At 38.4% G+C, this 14,974-nt stretch overlaps 2 protein-coding genes across 3 annotated transcripts in view; one reads left to right on the top strand and one right to left on the bottom strand.

The window, feature by feature from the left end:
* The window catches only part of LOC311153315 (uncharacterized protein), a gene marked incomplete at both ends in the record, with an annotated part of 30,689 nt that extends 27,268 nt beyond the window's left edge, over window positions 1-3,421 (bottom strand). Inside the window, one exon of the mRNA XM_084205089.1 lies at window positions 3,034-3,421. Coding sequence (XP_084061215.1) covers window positions 3,034-3,421 — 388 coding nt within the window. The remainder of the gene's footprint in view (window positions 1-3,033) is intronic.
* The window catches only part of PPAT (phosphoribosyl pyrophosphate amidotransferase), a 42,399-nt gene extending 27,634 nt beyond the window's left edge, over window positions 1-14,765 (top strand). The window contains exons 1-11 of one of the 2 annotated variants that reach the window (XM_084205027.1): window positions 3,869-3,924; window positions 5,722-5,788; window positions 6,599-6,805; window positions 7,377-7,489; window positions 7,607-7,752; window positions 8,987-9,059; window positions 9,246-9,397; window positions 10,612-10,739; window positions 11,046-11,267; window positions 12,022-12,142; window positions 13,389-14,765. In XM_084205027.1, the coding sequence (XP_084061153.1) occupies window positions 6,602-6,805; window positions 7,377-7,489; window positions 7,607-7,752; window positions 8,987-9,059; window positions 9,246-9,397; window positions 10,612-10,739; window positions 11,046-11,267; window positions 12,022-12,142; window positions 13,389-13,555 (1,326 nt within the window). In that variant the 5' untranslated portion in view covers window positions 3,869-3,924; window positions 5,722-5,788; window positions 6,599-6,601 and the 3' untranslated portion in view covers window positions 13,556-14,765. Of the gene's footprint in view, window positions 1-3,868; window positions 3,925-5,721; window positions 5,789-6,598; window positions 6,806-7,376; window positions 7,490-7,606; window positions 7,753-8,986; window positions 9,060-9,245; window positions 9,398-10,611; window positions 10,740-11,045; window positions 11,268-12,021; window positions 12,143-13,388 lie in introns of those variants that run through there. The other variant, XM_084205026.1, reaches the window with a different exon arrangement.
* Window positions 14,766-14,974: the final 209 nt, after the last annotated feature.

Below are 14,974 nucleotides of genomic sequence, written 5' to 3'. Positions count from 1 at the left end.
AAGAAAGAAATATAAAAAGTGTAAATAACTTAAATTACTAGGCAAGTATTTTTTAAAATAATGTATTTTGGTTTTTTAATCCTTGATTTAACTTGACTAACAAAATTGCAAGGTCATTCATTTGAACTCTAATGTAAGATACCATTTTTCATGGTGCACCATCACTTCACGTAGATTTTCTTGGTTGTTGATTAGTGCAATAATACACAAACTGTACTTGAAGAGAAGTGAACACTTTGACTTGTATCTTTCTTAATGATTATTTAAGCTACATCTCTGCCTCTGAAATGTGTTTTGGGAGGGCAGCATGAATGTCTCTGCTTACGTTTCTGCATGTGCTTATGCATAAAGTGTTATCTTTTCATGAACAAGCTGGGAACTGGTATGTGTTGCTGCCAGGTTTGTCCTGCTCAGATTTGATTAATATTTTCAGTAATAATTTCTTCAAATACACTTTCAAAAGAAAACTGATTCTACCATGCATGAAAAATACTCAGGGGAACACTATTGAAATACCATTCATTCCTATAAAAAAAGGAGTCTCTTTTCTTCCCTTCCTGTTGCTCTCCCTTTCCAGCAATCTCCCAGTAGCTGAGATAATGTAAAGACATGCTTTGCATCTTTACATTAAGCATATATAAGAATATTGAGACTGAGGCTAAGCAGAATGGTAAATATACAGTGAATTATTTGGGAACATGCCCTGTCCCCTGTCATGCTTTTTAAAAAGACAAATCAGTATAGCTACCAATTTCTTAAAATAAAATAAGATGTTCATGGTGGATGCGTATTATTAGTCACAGGTTTTAATTTGCTGATAGCATTTTGTTCTTGCTACCAAAGCTGTAAGCCTAGACATCCTTGATTCCTCCAGTCCCCTCAAAACAAGATGTCTTTGCCACTTTTAAAAGAAGTGAGGGACCATTTTTCTCTCCTCTCCTGCAACACACTGTGTTTGAAAGGGAGAATCCCAGGAGGGGGCCTGCAGTCGCTGCTGGGGCAAGAGCAGGGGGCTCTTTGCTTGTGCCAGGAATTGCCTTTCCTTCTGTGGGAGTGACACTGGCAGCTCTGTCCCTGCAGAAGGACTTGAGAGCATCAGCTGTAGAGCCACTGATGCCAGTTTTGCCTTACAAGTGCTCTTCAAAGTACTGGGCTGGGCAGGCATCGGACTCTGACTGCAGGTGGAATAGGACTGGCCTCTAGTGCAGTGTTAGTTGCTTGACTTGCATTCTTAAATAAGAAAGTTGATGATCTCACAGCTGTTCCCTCAGCCCCTTGTGGTGGATGTATGCATGCATTCTGCATAGCTGCAGGACACATTTCTATCTTAGAGTGCTTTCGTTGCGGCTCCGTTGTGGTCGTTGCAGAAATCTTTGCATTTCAGTTTTTGCATTAGTGTTGCATTATTACAGTTAGCTGCATTTAATTTTTGTTTATCCATAAAACTTGTTTGCTTTTATTTTTCTGGAGGTAGTAACAGAAGTGCTTGTGCAATCAAGAGATATATTTAATTATACCAGCTTTAAAACCAGACTGTGCTAGTGCCTCAAAACAAGGCATGTCTCACCCAGGGGTAATTATTTTTATAGATTCACTATAGTTTGGGATTCACAGTTGAAATTAACTTTTGCTGATTTAAATTTGCTAGAGGTCTAAAGCAGATGAGAATTAGGATTACCAGGTGCAAACTACATCAAAACACAGAGGATAATCTAATGGCAGATCCTCAGATGTAGGACACTATTCTGATTTCATGTAGTCTTCAAAGTGTATCAGCTTGTATAAGCCTCAGTTTTGCAAGTTTAAATTTAAAAATGGATTGCAATTCACAGTGCAAAGAGCACATTACAATATTATAAAATTGCCATTTTAATTTGAAGTGACTTTGACAGATTACGGGCTTTCTGATAGTGATGACAAATTAAGGTCAAGCTTTTTGTTAAGGTAAACAATGACAATGAAAAATGGCAATTTCTTTTCCTCAGATCTGTAAAAAACAGCATTGTAGAGGGACACATAGAATGGTACAAGGACAAACTCAATGTCCAGCTCTGTTATATGCCTTTGACAATGACCCCTGGCAATAATGTTGAGTTTCTTGTTTTTCTTTAAAAAATATTCACAAAATTAATGTAAATTGCTACATACCTTGGGAACAAATTAAGCTTTTAATTTCTCCTTTTAGTCATCTTATTTTGGTACTTAAAACTATCATTGGGGGCTTGTGCTTCAGTGACATTTAGGATGTGACAAGGAGATTTGAGTGATGTCAAACAGCAGATTGACCCTAATGAAATGTTAAGCAGAGCTTAAATGCATATGCAGAGAAGGTTGAATAAAACAAGAGATGCAAATAATTTAGTAAAACCCACTTCAAAATAAAGGCAGCTGTATTCACTTGGTCTGCCGCAAAACAGTGTGATAAATATGATAATTTTTACTTTCACTGCTAAACTAGAGTTTTTAATGAGAGATTATCACGCATGTGTTATTAAACTCCTTATAAAATACCTTAAGTCATCACACCTAAATATCAAGCTGATATATATATGAGAAATAAGAATAAAAATCCTAAATTTCACTTGTATCACAACAAATAATGATTTTTACAACACCCTGACAGTTTCAACCTTTTCTTTTCTTTTCTTTTCCTTTATGTTTACATCTGACCTGGAGCTCTACAAAATCTGCTTCCAAAGTACTATGAATGAAAGGCAAAGAGAAGGAAAGCAGCTTATTTTAATTTAGCATTTCCACCCCGTGCAGGAGCCTGGACACTAGCAAGTACTCACCGAGGCTGCAATACAGGCAGTTAGTGTAATTTTGCTGGAATTACGCTGTATTTACAGACTTCGACACTGGTGGGTGCTAACATTTTATTCCCCTGCGCGAGGCGTGCATCCAGTCACTTCTAACAGCGCTGCCGGCGCTGAGCAGCCTCCGCTCCAGCGCCAGCCAAGTCGGGCTTCGGTTTTGTTCCCTTGGAGTTTTAAGCAAAGAGAGAAAAATAGAAGCAAAAATATTTTTCTTTACCTTGCGTGCTGTCTGTTGTGGGGCTTGTGTTCGGCTGCGTCTCAGTCGCAGAACACCTGCCGTTTTCTTCTGCTGCTAATTGTGTGACAGGCTCATATCGCAATATGGCATCCAGATCATGGAAAAACTTCATGGTTTTAGTGACATCCCCAGAGTTGTGGGCATATTTAACCGTTCTGTATTCGTACTTGAGGTTTTTGTACTTTGCACGGCACTGTTTCCAGTCCCTGCACACTCCCAACTCCTGCAACCTTTTAGCAATGTAGATAAATATTCCTTTATTCCTCAGGGTGCCGTGCAGTTGCTTTCTGATATTTTTTTCTGACCAGACGCTTAACAAGGCTTTAACCTCCTCCTCAGTCCAATGCTTCCCTGCTCCACTCTCCATGTTGAAAGTGACCTGGAAATGATTCACTATTTCTAGCCAAGATTTTGTTTCCTAGGAAACCAGACGGCTGGTTGTCAGTAAGCTCCGCCGAGATGAAAGGATCTAGTTTTACTGGCTCAAGCTGCCTGAGGGGAGTAACTTGAGACGCTGCCAAATAAGCAGGCTCGGCGCTGGAGCCGGACGAGGGAAACGGCTCCGCCGGCGGGGAGGGGAGACCTCGGCCGGGCCGGGCCGGGCCGGGCCGGGGCTGACTGCTGTGACTCCTCTCCGGGAGTCAGTGGGGGCACCAGGGTGTGAGAAGAGAGGCAAAAAGAGTCTGTTTCGTTCCTTTAAAAAAAAACCAAACCCAACAAAACAAAGCAACGTCACACACACCCCCCTTGTGGCCTGGGCTCTGCCGGGAGGCCCGGGCAGCCCCGGCTCGGAGGGGCACGGCCGCGGGACCGGGCCTTCCCCACAAGGGTCGCGTTCGGGATCGCCCTGCCCTACATCTTCACATCTCTGTGCGCTGTTTGCCTCTCAACTGCGGGCCGTAGAGACACGCTTTATATGTTGGTGATGTTTTAATAAAAGCTGGCATACTTCAAGTCCGGCTCAGCTGGTAAAGTGGTGCAGGCATTGTGGTAGTAGCACTGAGATCCCATGCCTTTTGTCAGTGCTAAGTGAAAAATGGAATCCAGCTCCTTGACCAGGGCCTTCCTTGGGATCTCTGCTCCTCTCTTCCTAGTGATTTAGTTACTATTTAAAGAGACCATGACAGTATTGAAATGTAAACTTCCTGCAGTATTAACATTGCAGTTATAAGTTGCTGAATGCAATGCATCAACCCTTAAATCTTACTACCAGTGTTCATGTTCATGGATAGAACAACTTTCTGTGTTAAAGTAAATGGCTTTAAGAACGTCCTCATCTCTGATTATTTTCTTTGAAGAACTGTGTCACTAGCAGGGGAAATTTGTTCAGATATGTGGGAAGTTTGGTTTGTTTTGCTTTCTGTAAGCAAGTGTTTTTCAAAATTTTTGCTTTACATCCAACTGGGACTAGTAACAAATAAAAGGACTTTATGAACTGGAGAAAATTGGTAATGAGCATGTCAGTTGTAGATTAGCATCCATTCTATTGATTTTTGTGCCCAATTCTATTGTTGCTTGTAATAAATAATTCAAGTGACTTCAACTGAGTTAAACCAGTCCAGTACACAAATAGGACATTAATTGTATTTCCCTTTTTAAGAAAAATATCTTTCCTATTCAGACATTATTATATATTAGAGTGGGCAGGAGCTCACCCGTCCACCAAAGTCCTGATGAGTATTACAGGCACAGGCAGGCACATAGCAGCAGTTTTGTTGTAGGCAACACTGCCTTATTTCAGGAAGTCTTTTAAAGGGCAATGGAGCACTGTTGGGAGATAGAGATGCACTGTTATTCACAAAAAAGAAAACCAAACCCAAAAAATCCAGCCTGCAAAGCAGACCTTTTCAATGGATAAGGACTGGATTACAAACTGTGGGCAAGTGTACAGTGTTCTGCCTGCCTTGGGCAGGGCAGCATCAGGGGATCTGGGGTACACCCAAGGGACCCAGCACAGGGAAGGGCTGGGGAAGACAGGCAGCAGGACAGGGAAAACACATGTATTACAGCTGAATCAGCTCTTCTGCTCGACAAAGCACAATTGCCAGTCCGAGGCTGATGTACTTAAGAGAAGTATTTCCATTTGCAGTAATATCAGACTTGTTTTGCCTGAGTTCAGAAGCTGAACATTATGTTTATGCACTCAGATGCTTTTTAGAGGTGTAAATGCTAGCTTGTCAGCCTAAGGGCAAAAATGCAAAAGCTTCTGCATAGGTGATCAGTAGAAAAGACAATCCATTCCCCTGAGCAACACCATCAGTTTTGAATAACATCTGACCATCCAAAGCAGAAATAGAATTGCATTATAGGACCTAGTACTATCTCCTAGACCATTATGCCTTAAAAAATGGCTTTTCCAATTAAGCATCTGTTTTTACTTTATGCCCGTACTGAAATTGAAGTCCATTAGGAGCCTGAGCCAGTACTTTTTGGTGGAAAGATTCCCACAGAATTTAGTGGACTTCGGCACAAACCTTATGTGACTGACTTGAAATAAAGCATAACACAGCCAAGAAACCTGCAATTAACACAGCAGTTATAAGTCTGTAAAAGAAAACAACAAACAGCAAAATTAAAATGTCACTAAAAAAAAAAAATCTATCCATTGCATGTTAAAGTGTTTCCTAATCATGTCAGTGCTTTATGTTAATTTTTTTTTGTCCATAGGGGCCAGGAGAGCGCTGGAATTGTGACAAGTGATGGCGAGTCATCCCAGGCATTCAAAGTGCACAAGGTAAAATGCAAATAAATGTTTTGCGTTCTTAAGTGAAATTCTTGTTAGTTAGTTTCTGGCAAGAAACAGTGTAGTTAGAGAAAAAGTAACATGCTTGATGGGCTGTTTTGATTTTGTCAGAGTAGCTCATTTTGTTACCTGTCTTGAGTGTATGCTTAAAACAAAGTTGCCAAAGTTGTCCTGATAGGTGTTTCTGTGCATACGGTGGCAGACACGCAGAAGTTACCCAGAGCATGCTAATGATGTCACAAAAACTTTTTACCTAAGTCACCCTGCACTCTGTTAACTCTGCAGATTTGGAAGAGCATCAATGCTCTTCTTGATCTTAAAAAGAAAAAAAATACTGTTACAGACTATCCACAAGGAGATGGATGAGTAAATCTTACACTAGTGAGACTTAAGGAAGTTGCAACTACTTTACCCATAGGTAGCAATAAACAGAATCTAAGACAGAATGGAGGCCTGAGAAGGTCGCACAGGCTTTCTTGAGCTGTGAGAATCATGGGGAATGTTACAAGACACATAATGACCACAGCCTTAAAGGTATCTATTTTTAGTCAGGGAATAGATTGTTCCATGAAAATCCTCAGCACAAAAATGTAGACTGATTTATTTAAAAACAGCACTAAAGGGATGTGATACAGCACTGTAATCTACTCAGCTTCTTTCTTTACCATATCTTTCAGGTTATTTGCCTTTTTCTTAAAGTTCCATTAATAGTACTATATCAGCATTAAGCAGAAGAAGAACTTCCAAAGTCACCAGGAAAATAAAACCAACAGAACATTTTTTTCCTTTTTTTTCCTAAAGGGAATGGGTCTTATAAACCACGTCTTCAGTGCAGACAGCCTGAAGAAGCTGTACCCTTCGAACCTTGGTATTGGGCACACGAGGTACTCCACCTCAGGAATTTCTGAACTTCAGAACTGTCAGCCTTTTGTTGTAGAGACTCTTCATGGGAAGATTGCTGTGGCACACAATGGGGAGCTAACAAATGCTGCACAACTCAGAAGAAAGGTTAGTACCTCCTTTGGGGGCTCTGGCATTGTTTTTTTCTGAGTGCGAGGCAGAAATGAGTAATATGGTTGCTGTGACTTTTCCTTAGTACCAGATTTTTTTTGTGTGTTTTTGGGGTTATGAAAGAGCTCCCTAATCAAAATAAATCATTCTGGGGGGAAAAATCCTGTGAAGGGGATTCTGCCTCGATATCTCTTTCTGAATCTGTTATAGGCAATTTCATATTTTCTCTTCTGTATTTTAACTCTCTTCCCAGAGGATGCACAAAGGTAATTAAATCACCCAAACATGAATTTATGCCCTGAATATTGATGGCATTACTTTGGGTTTCATGAAGAGCAAAGGAATAAGATGAAGAAGGAAGAATGTAGTGCTAGCATAGAAGATTGTCTGACTTCATTTAACGTAGTTGGTTTGTTTGAAGAAAGTTGGCATTATTATGCTGTGATCACCTGAAGCACTGTGAAGTGTTTGTTCATTGCATCAAGGTGTTGTTAGGTTCAAACCTGAGTGGTGTGATGTGAGATTTTTTTTCTAATGCTGGTAACACTTTTGGTTTGTGTCTTAAAAGCTTATGCGGCACGGTGTGGGACTGTCGACCAGTTCTGACAGCGAACTGATCACCCAGCTGCTGGCTTTCACACCTCCGCTGGAAAACGACGATACGGCTGACTGGGTGGCCAGGTGAGCAGCATGGGCTTCACACTCAGCTCCAGCCATTGCACCTCAGCATGATGCAGCTGTAAATGCACACAGCTGTTCGTGTGGCACACAGTTATGTTCACCTATGTCTCATTCCAGAATAAAAAACTTAATGAAGGAAACTCCAACTTCATATTCCTTGCTAATTATGCATAAAGACATCATCTATGCAGTACGTGATCCGTATGGGAATCGCCCGCTCTGCATTGGTCGCCTTATTCCAGTAGGGGACATGAATGGAAAAGGTAAACTATATATATATGTGTGTGTGTGTATGAATCTCCATATGCATAGGATGTGCTTGAAATCACTGATATAAGTAAATAAAGCTACACTTACTGAGGTATAAGTAGAAATATGTGATGCAAAAATCAGTTTTGAAAAATAAAAAAAGTTGGCAAGAAAAAAAAATCATCTATAGGAATTGTGCAAAATTCCATTCCCAGATACAGGGAATCTTAGTGGCCTAATGATAGCCACAGTTAAGCATTCCAACTGTAATACAATTTAAATAATTCTCATTGCTTAAACAAGAAAGCAGTGATGTACAGAATCACAGAGGGGCTGAGGTTGGAAGGGAGCACAGAAGGTCATTGGTCCAAATCCCTCCTCATGCCAGGCCACTTAAAATCAGTTGTTCAGGACTATGTCTAGAAACAAGTCTGGTTTCTTCCTTTTTTCTCCTATAGTAAGGTGGGCAAAAAGTGCTGGATTACTTGCAGTGTATCTCTGAATTCCAAGCAGCCCTGTCACATGTAGTGACCATTACACAAGCAGTTTATGGGAAAAATTCATTGTGTTCCTGTTCAGCCCGCAAGTCAACAATTTTCTCCACTTGTCACTTATATCAACAAAATATCTTCATTTGTTGCAAACCAGAATAATTCAAAGGCAAAGTAGTAAATTCTTCCATATCTTCAGAAAACTGAGTAATTTTAACCACAAGAAAAATTACCAAGATTTTAAAAAACATATAGACATTCCTACTCTATGTGACACAATGATATCTTTCCTATGCTTGACTCTCAAAACTCTCATTGGAATTCAATCCAGCATCCATTGTAATCAAAAGCATTTATCAAACAATTTAGCCTAGGAAAAGTAAGGATTTTCTTGTGTCAACAAAAGTAATTATGTCTATCTAAAGTCACTGAACTAGAATTTGAAAAGTTTGAAATAGTGCAGGGATAACAAAGGTAGTTCCCTGAAATGTTTCTCTTCATGAGTTATGAATACGATGCTGTTACTCCACTTCTGCCTAGAACATGTTTATGATGTTTATTTTGTGGATGTGTTTGGGATTTTTTTAAATAATGGAAAGGTGGAAACAGTGGAATGCTATACATTTTAGTTAGAAATTACAATAGTCTTTAATTGCACACTTGGAAACCATAGCAAACCAGATACTGCACAAAAATGTGATTGCGGGGGTTCATGGTAGCAAAAGCTGGGGACTCTAACTGAAATCTTTTACTACAGGAAAAGATAACACTGAAACAGAAGGATGGGTTGTTTCTTCTGAGTCCTGCAGCTTTTTGTCTATTGGTGCAGAGTAAGTGGCCTGATTCTTACTTTATCTGAAAACTCTTCCTTAGACAGTGATTAAACATTAAATCCCAAGTTGCCAAATACCATGTCAGTTGACTCTTGTTTGTAGTTCAAAATTATCATCCAGCTTGAGGACATTTCTAACTCTGTATTTCTTTTTCTCTGTATTTCTCTGCATTTCTTTTTCAAGGTACTATCGGGAGGTCCTTCCTGGGGAGATTGTGAAAATATCCAGACATGATGTCCAGACACTGGATGTTGTACGAAGATCTGAAGGAGATCCGTCAGCATTCTGCATCTTTGAATACGTTTATTTTGCAAGACCAGACAGTATTTTTGAAGGTACAAAATGTTGCATACGGGGCTCTTTCCTAAATAGTGTAAGATGTTATCTTGGAGCACAGTGACTCTATGATCATAGTGGAGTACCAGTGGATATAACCTTACAGAGCACAGCTGGGACAGAATGGGCTGACAAAGGTTTTGAGATAAAACTCATCAGGAGGAGCATGTAACATCACCCTCCTGTTTCTGGATGTGGATACAGCCAGCCTCAGACAGGCTGCCTGCATACTCCTATGGGAACAATGAAACGTGAACATGATTAAGGGAGATGAAAGATCTTTTAAAAGTGAGAGACTGAAGAAAGGGACTTTACTGGTTCTTGGGAAACATTTTAAAAATTAGACTGGTGAAGTAGTATTTAGAAAATAACTTTATTTTGAGATTTTTCTTTGCAATAAGTGTCATTTCAGGAAGTTGCTTGTAATTTAACTCGTAAATCTATGCATTATCTAAGTACTTGGCATTGTCAGTGTAATGCTTTTATTATTATTTCAACAGAAGCTCTCAAAATACTACCCAGGATTCTCATACCTGGCAAACAATCTCTTCATTGCTTTCTAGGGACATGCTATCTATTGATCCAGTACAAATCCCCACCCTTATAAAGCCAGTTTCACCCCGAATTCCTTTTCTTTCACAATCACCTTACCCTTCAGTATCCTTACTTCTCACATTCCTTGGTACTGCTGCTGTAGCTTTCACTATGCCTCATCTCATCACAATACTTCCAGTTCTTCCCCACGTTGCAAGATTTGTAGGACCTTAAAAGCTTCTGAGTCCCCTTATTCCCTTACTAAATTTAGGGTGAATTTTGCCAACTGATTCAAAGTCAGTAAGTGGACAGAAGCAGACAGAAGGATTGCATAAATTTTGTCTGTCAGAAAAAGCAGTCTAAAAATAGAATATGCATAGGCATAATTTCTATTTCTTTCCTCCTGCAGATAGATTTTGTAACATCCACAGGACCTTTAGTTAGTTAGTCAATTAGGGCAAACTGGATTTTAGTTTCTGTGTAGTGATATGAATGTGAATGTTAGATTGTGACATTATGGAATGAAATAAAAAATTACCTTAGGCAAATAACTGCTTATTAGTTCTGGAACTTTTCTGACTGACTTCTATGCCTGCAACTTGACACAGAAATTAATACAGAAGACTGAGAAGAAGTGTGAATCATGCATACCAAGAAAAACACTTCTTTCTATTTGTAGGTCAGATGGTATATTCAGTCCGTAAAAGATGTGGGCAGCAGCTTGCTATTGAAGCACCTGTGGAAGCAGACCTGGTCAGCACTGTTCCAGAGTCTGCAACCCCAGCAGCTCTTGGTTATGCTCAAAAGGTAAATGCTACCTTGTTCTTTTTTTTCCCCCCAAGCATTTTTATGCGCATCTCTTTTTGTAATGGACTATAATGATGTTGGCTGTTAGAGTTGCATATTGATAAAGCTCTGTATCTTCAGTAGGTAGGCTACTCGCATTGAGTTGCCTGCCTTGTTTTTTCTGTTGTTATTCCTCTATATTATGGTATTTAAACATTTTTTGGTTACTGTGAGGTCATACTAAGTCCTAAGGTCACTGTAAAAAACAGTACCTGAGACTAACAAGTCCTTCTGTATTAATTCTGCTTAACTGTCTCCTGTTTGCAGTGTGGACTACCGTATGTTGAAGTACTCTGTAAAAATCGATATGTAGGAAGAACATTTATCCAGCCAAATATGAGGTTACGGCAGCTTGGTGTTGCAAAGAAGTTTGGTGTTCTGTCTGACAATTTTAAAGGCAAACGAGTTGTTATCATTGATGATTCAATTGTGAGAGGCAATACCATTTCACCCATAATAAAACTACTGAGAGAATCAGGAGCCAAAGAGGTAAGTTAATTTCAAGTCAGTATAATACAGATGTAAATGGAAACTGATGGGAGGTTAAAGCCCAGGGGCTTGACTTCATTTTACTGTACATTGTTGCTTTATTTAAAAGGGCAAATGTGGAAAAAAAACAATGGCTAGTTTGTGTTTACTGTGAAGATAGGTCAAGAAGGTTCTTTTGTATGAGTGTGACTTTTGGGTGATTGGGGTGACAGGAACAGGTCTCTGCTTACAAAGCACTATTTGGCAAATAAAAAAGAATGGAATACAAATCAGTTAAGATCAGAAAACCAAGTATTCCTGATGTGTGACATGTGGAAGTGCAAAGAGTGCAACCATATACTGCTGTAAATATCCCATATCTTAAGTCACCAGAGCACCATTTTTTTAACTGATAAAGATTTTTTTAAGCAGAACAGTGTGCAAGTCAGTCATTGGAGCAAAAATGTCCTGTATAATGTTTGATTTTGTAAGCTGAAACTTGTTTATCAAGAATTGAACACGACGAGAAATAAAATCAGGATGGAACCTTCTAAGAACATTAGGAAATACTGTAAAAAAAAAGTTCTAAACCTGTCTAAAACTGTCATCTCCTACTCTGTTGGCATCTGATAAAAACGCTATCTTACTTTTAACCCTTCAATGATTTCTGTGCAGTGCTGTGTTCTGTTCATTATCACTGTGTAGAATTGAGATTTTGCTATTATCTGCTGACCATCAACTTATATCAGCCTGTTTTGAAACTATTTTTATTCAGGTGCACATCCGTGTAGCTTCACCTCCTATAAGATTTCCTTGTTACATGGGAATAAACATTCCAACTAAAGAAGAACTCATTGCCAACAGACCTGAATTTCGTGATCTTGCAAACTATATAGGTAAATGCTACTTTTCTTTTTTTTCTTCTTTTAAGGGTTGTCAGCTGTATTTTATAATGTATTTCAAAGTAAAGCAGAACATATCAGGGCACCAGGCAAAACTAACTAAAGAACTGTAAGGTTGGTAAGCTAGGTTTCTGCATTGTTTGAGTACTCTATGGATCAATTCAGCTACATACTTTTTTTTTAACATAGTTAGGGAGCTGTATTTGTCAAAACAATAGAAAGTATTAGAATAATTGCATAAGCATAAATTGCAAATAAAGTATGACAACAAAGCTTCCCAATACTTAAAGCTCCTTTGGAGAAACTTGAAAAAAAGAAGCTACCACAGTCAAAATACTAGGAAGAAAATAAGTCATGAAAATCTGTCCTATAATGAAAAGCGGATGTAGTTTCACTTGCATGAGATATTCATAAAAATACATTTAGAATTTGTAAATATCCACTGAATTTTCTACAAATTGACATTTATGTAAATAATTTTAACTGTATTATGTATTTCACTTTGAAAGAAATGACATTTGAAACCAATCAAAGAATGTTAAAAACCTGCAATTTTGAGTCGTGTTTGCAGCAGAACAAAAGATAGATTGACAGTTTATGTTCCACTGTAAACTCCAATTTTCTATGTTAAAGACTTATTTTCAGTGTCTAATACTGTGATGAAATCTTTTTCCCCAAATTATTGTGAAGGTGTATAGAAATATTTCAGGTTTGTAGGATCTCATTTTTAAGTATTATTCACCACATGAGTGCAAAGGATAGAAAACGAATGATATGAAAAGGCTATCAAACATTCCTGCTGCTAGAAAATTTGCATGAATTGCATAATGATTTTTTTTAACATGATGGTCTTCCCCTCCTCCAGGTCCCAGAGAGGCTTGGTAGTCCTTGGTGCTCAGATTTGGGAAGCACTAGCCACACACACATCTACTTCCAGACCTGAACTAAGGTTAACTCAGGGAGACTACAGGGAGCTCAGGGAGTCATAGTACACACTCTGGACTTTGGTTCTGTGTTTGCAGTTATGTGTCACATATTTGTTTCCAACAGAACTTTCTGTCTAGATTAGTGAGTCTGCTCCCTGCACAAAGCATTTGAGAAGGACAGGACATATGATAATCTTTAAAATTTTTCAGTCATTCTCTTTCATAAACGATATGATAATGTGACTGCATTTCCAAAGAGCATTGCATTTGGTACAATATTGCAGCTTTAACTGATGATCCTTTATTTCCTCTAGGAGCAGACAGTGTTGTCTATCTTTCTGTGGAGGGGTTGGTATCATCTGTGCAAGAAAGCATCAAAGCAAGACAAAACAACCCCAAAACCGACAAGTCATTTATTGGAAAGCTTGGTCATTGCACAGCGTGTCTCACTGGAGACTATCCCGTTGAGCTAGAATGGTGAACTTTTAGTGGATGGACATCAGTTCATATCTTGTTGAATGTACCTTTTTCAATGATGCCTTCTTGCTAAATAGCCTTCTTGCATTTAGGTCAAACAGAAGCCTTATGACATTTAACTAATTACTGTTACTAAAACACATCTTTAAGTAAAGACTTACAGAAAGTCCAATGTGCTGATGAAAACAATGTAAGTAGATTAAAATACAAAATCATATAGTTTTGATGCACAGTTGTGCCTTCTGTTTTCTCACGAAATACTATAAAAACCAAAGGGTTTTTAATTATGTAGAAGTCCCAAAGTTTGCCCTAAAAGCTCCCCCATTAGACTTGTTCACAAAGCACAAATCGTGTGATGATGTAACTTGAAATTATCAAAGTCTTAGTGCAAAAGTATCTGAAGTTTGCTTTTCTCCTTAGGACAAATACCAGATTCTGAAGACTGAAATTGCTTCCTCAGCAGTTGTTGCTTTGGCTTTTTAAGAATAGAGGTCTCGAACTTCTGCATACAGCCTTTTTTAATTGAGGCCTTTGTAACAGATCCTATGCATATGATGTCTAACATGATTTTTAAAAATGAAGACTCAGGGAAATGCTCATCCAAAAAGCTCTCTAGTTTTGTAACTTTAAAATTCTGTTTTAAAGTCATGTAATTATATTATCTTTGTGTGCTTCTATCAATTGCCAGTATAATGTGGAAGAACTAAAAAATACTTGGCACTGCCATTCTTTTTTCTGTTTTACACCTTGTTTTCTCTGGCATAAGTCTGGCAATTTCTGAAGTGTACTTTTCATTTGTCAACATCCAAAGTAAACTAAAAAAACACAAACTTTCCATACTTAACAGTAAAAATGATATATCAAATGATAATCATGAGTTGTTTTGGTTATAGTCTTATTTCACTACATTACTGCTGTTAGAATAAATGTAATGTTTAAAAAAATTCTGAAGAACCATCAGCTGTTAAATGCATTGTGTTCAGCTGGTCACAGTTACTGGTATATGGGAAGATCACTTGGACAATGAACCACTAGCTGAAAATGGAAAAGCACCTTTTCATAACTATTGCAAATTTCCGCACAATTTTAAAAATAGTTTGTATACCTCAGTCTTTCTCACCGAATACCAGCTACTTAATTTTAGATTTTCTATTTAATATTGTGTATTTTGGCCTTATAATTGTTTGTGACACTGTTAAAAAAAAAATAAAAAGTTTGAGAGCTTCTAACTTTCCCATCATTTTCCATATAGTTGAGAATTACAAGATTGCTGATTAAATTCAAAAGGGAGTTTTATGTGGGATTTGTAGCAATTGTGCCTCATTGACAATCACAACACAAAAGTCCTAGTTTGAAAAAGCATGTAAATACACATGCTTCAATGAAGTCAGGACTGTGACTTGTGCAGTGGAATCAGAACCTA

Source organism: Fringilla coelebs (genome assembly GCF_963513975.1).
Source record: "Fringilla coelebs genome assembly, chromosome: 4".
NCBI classification, from domain to species: Eukaryota; Metazoa; Chordata; class Aves; order Passeriformes; family Fringillidae; genus Fringilla; species Fringilla coelebs.
Note: the sequence above shows the minus strand (reverse complement) of the source record. Positions and strands in the feature narration are given on the sequence as shown.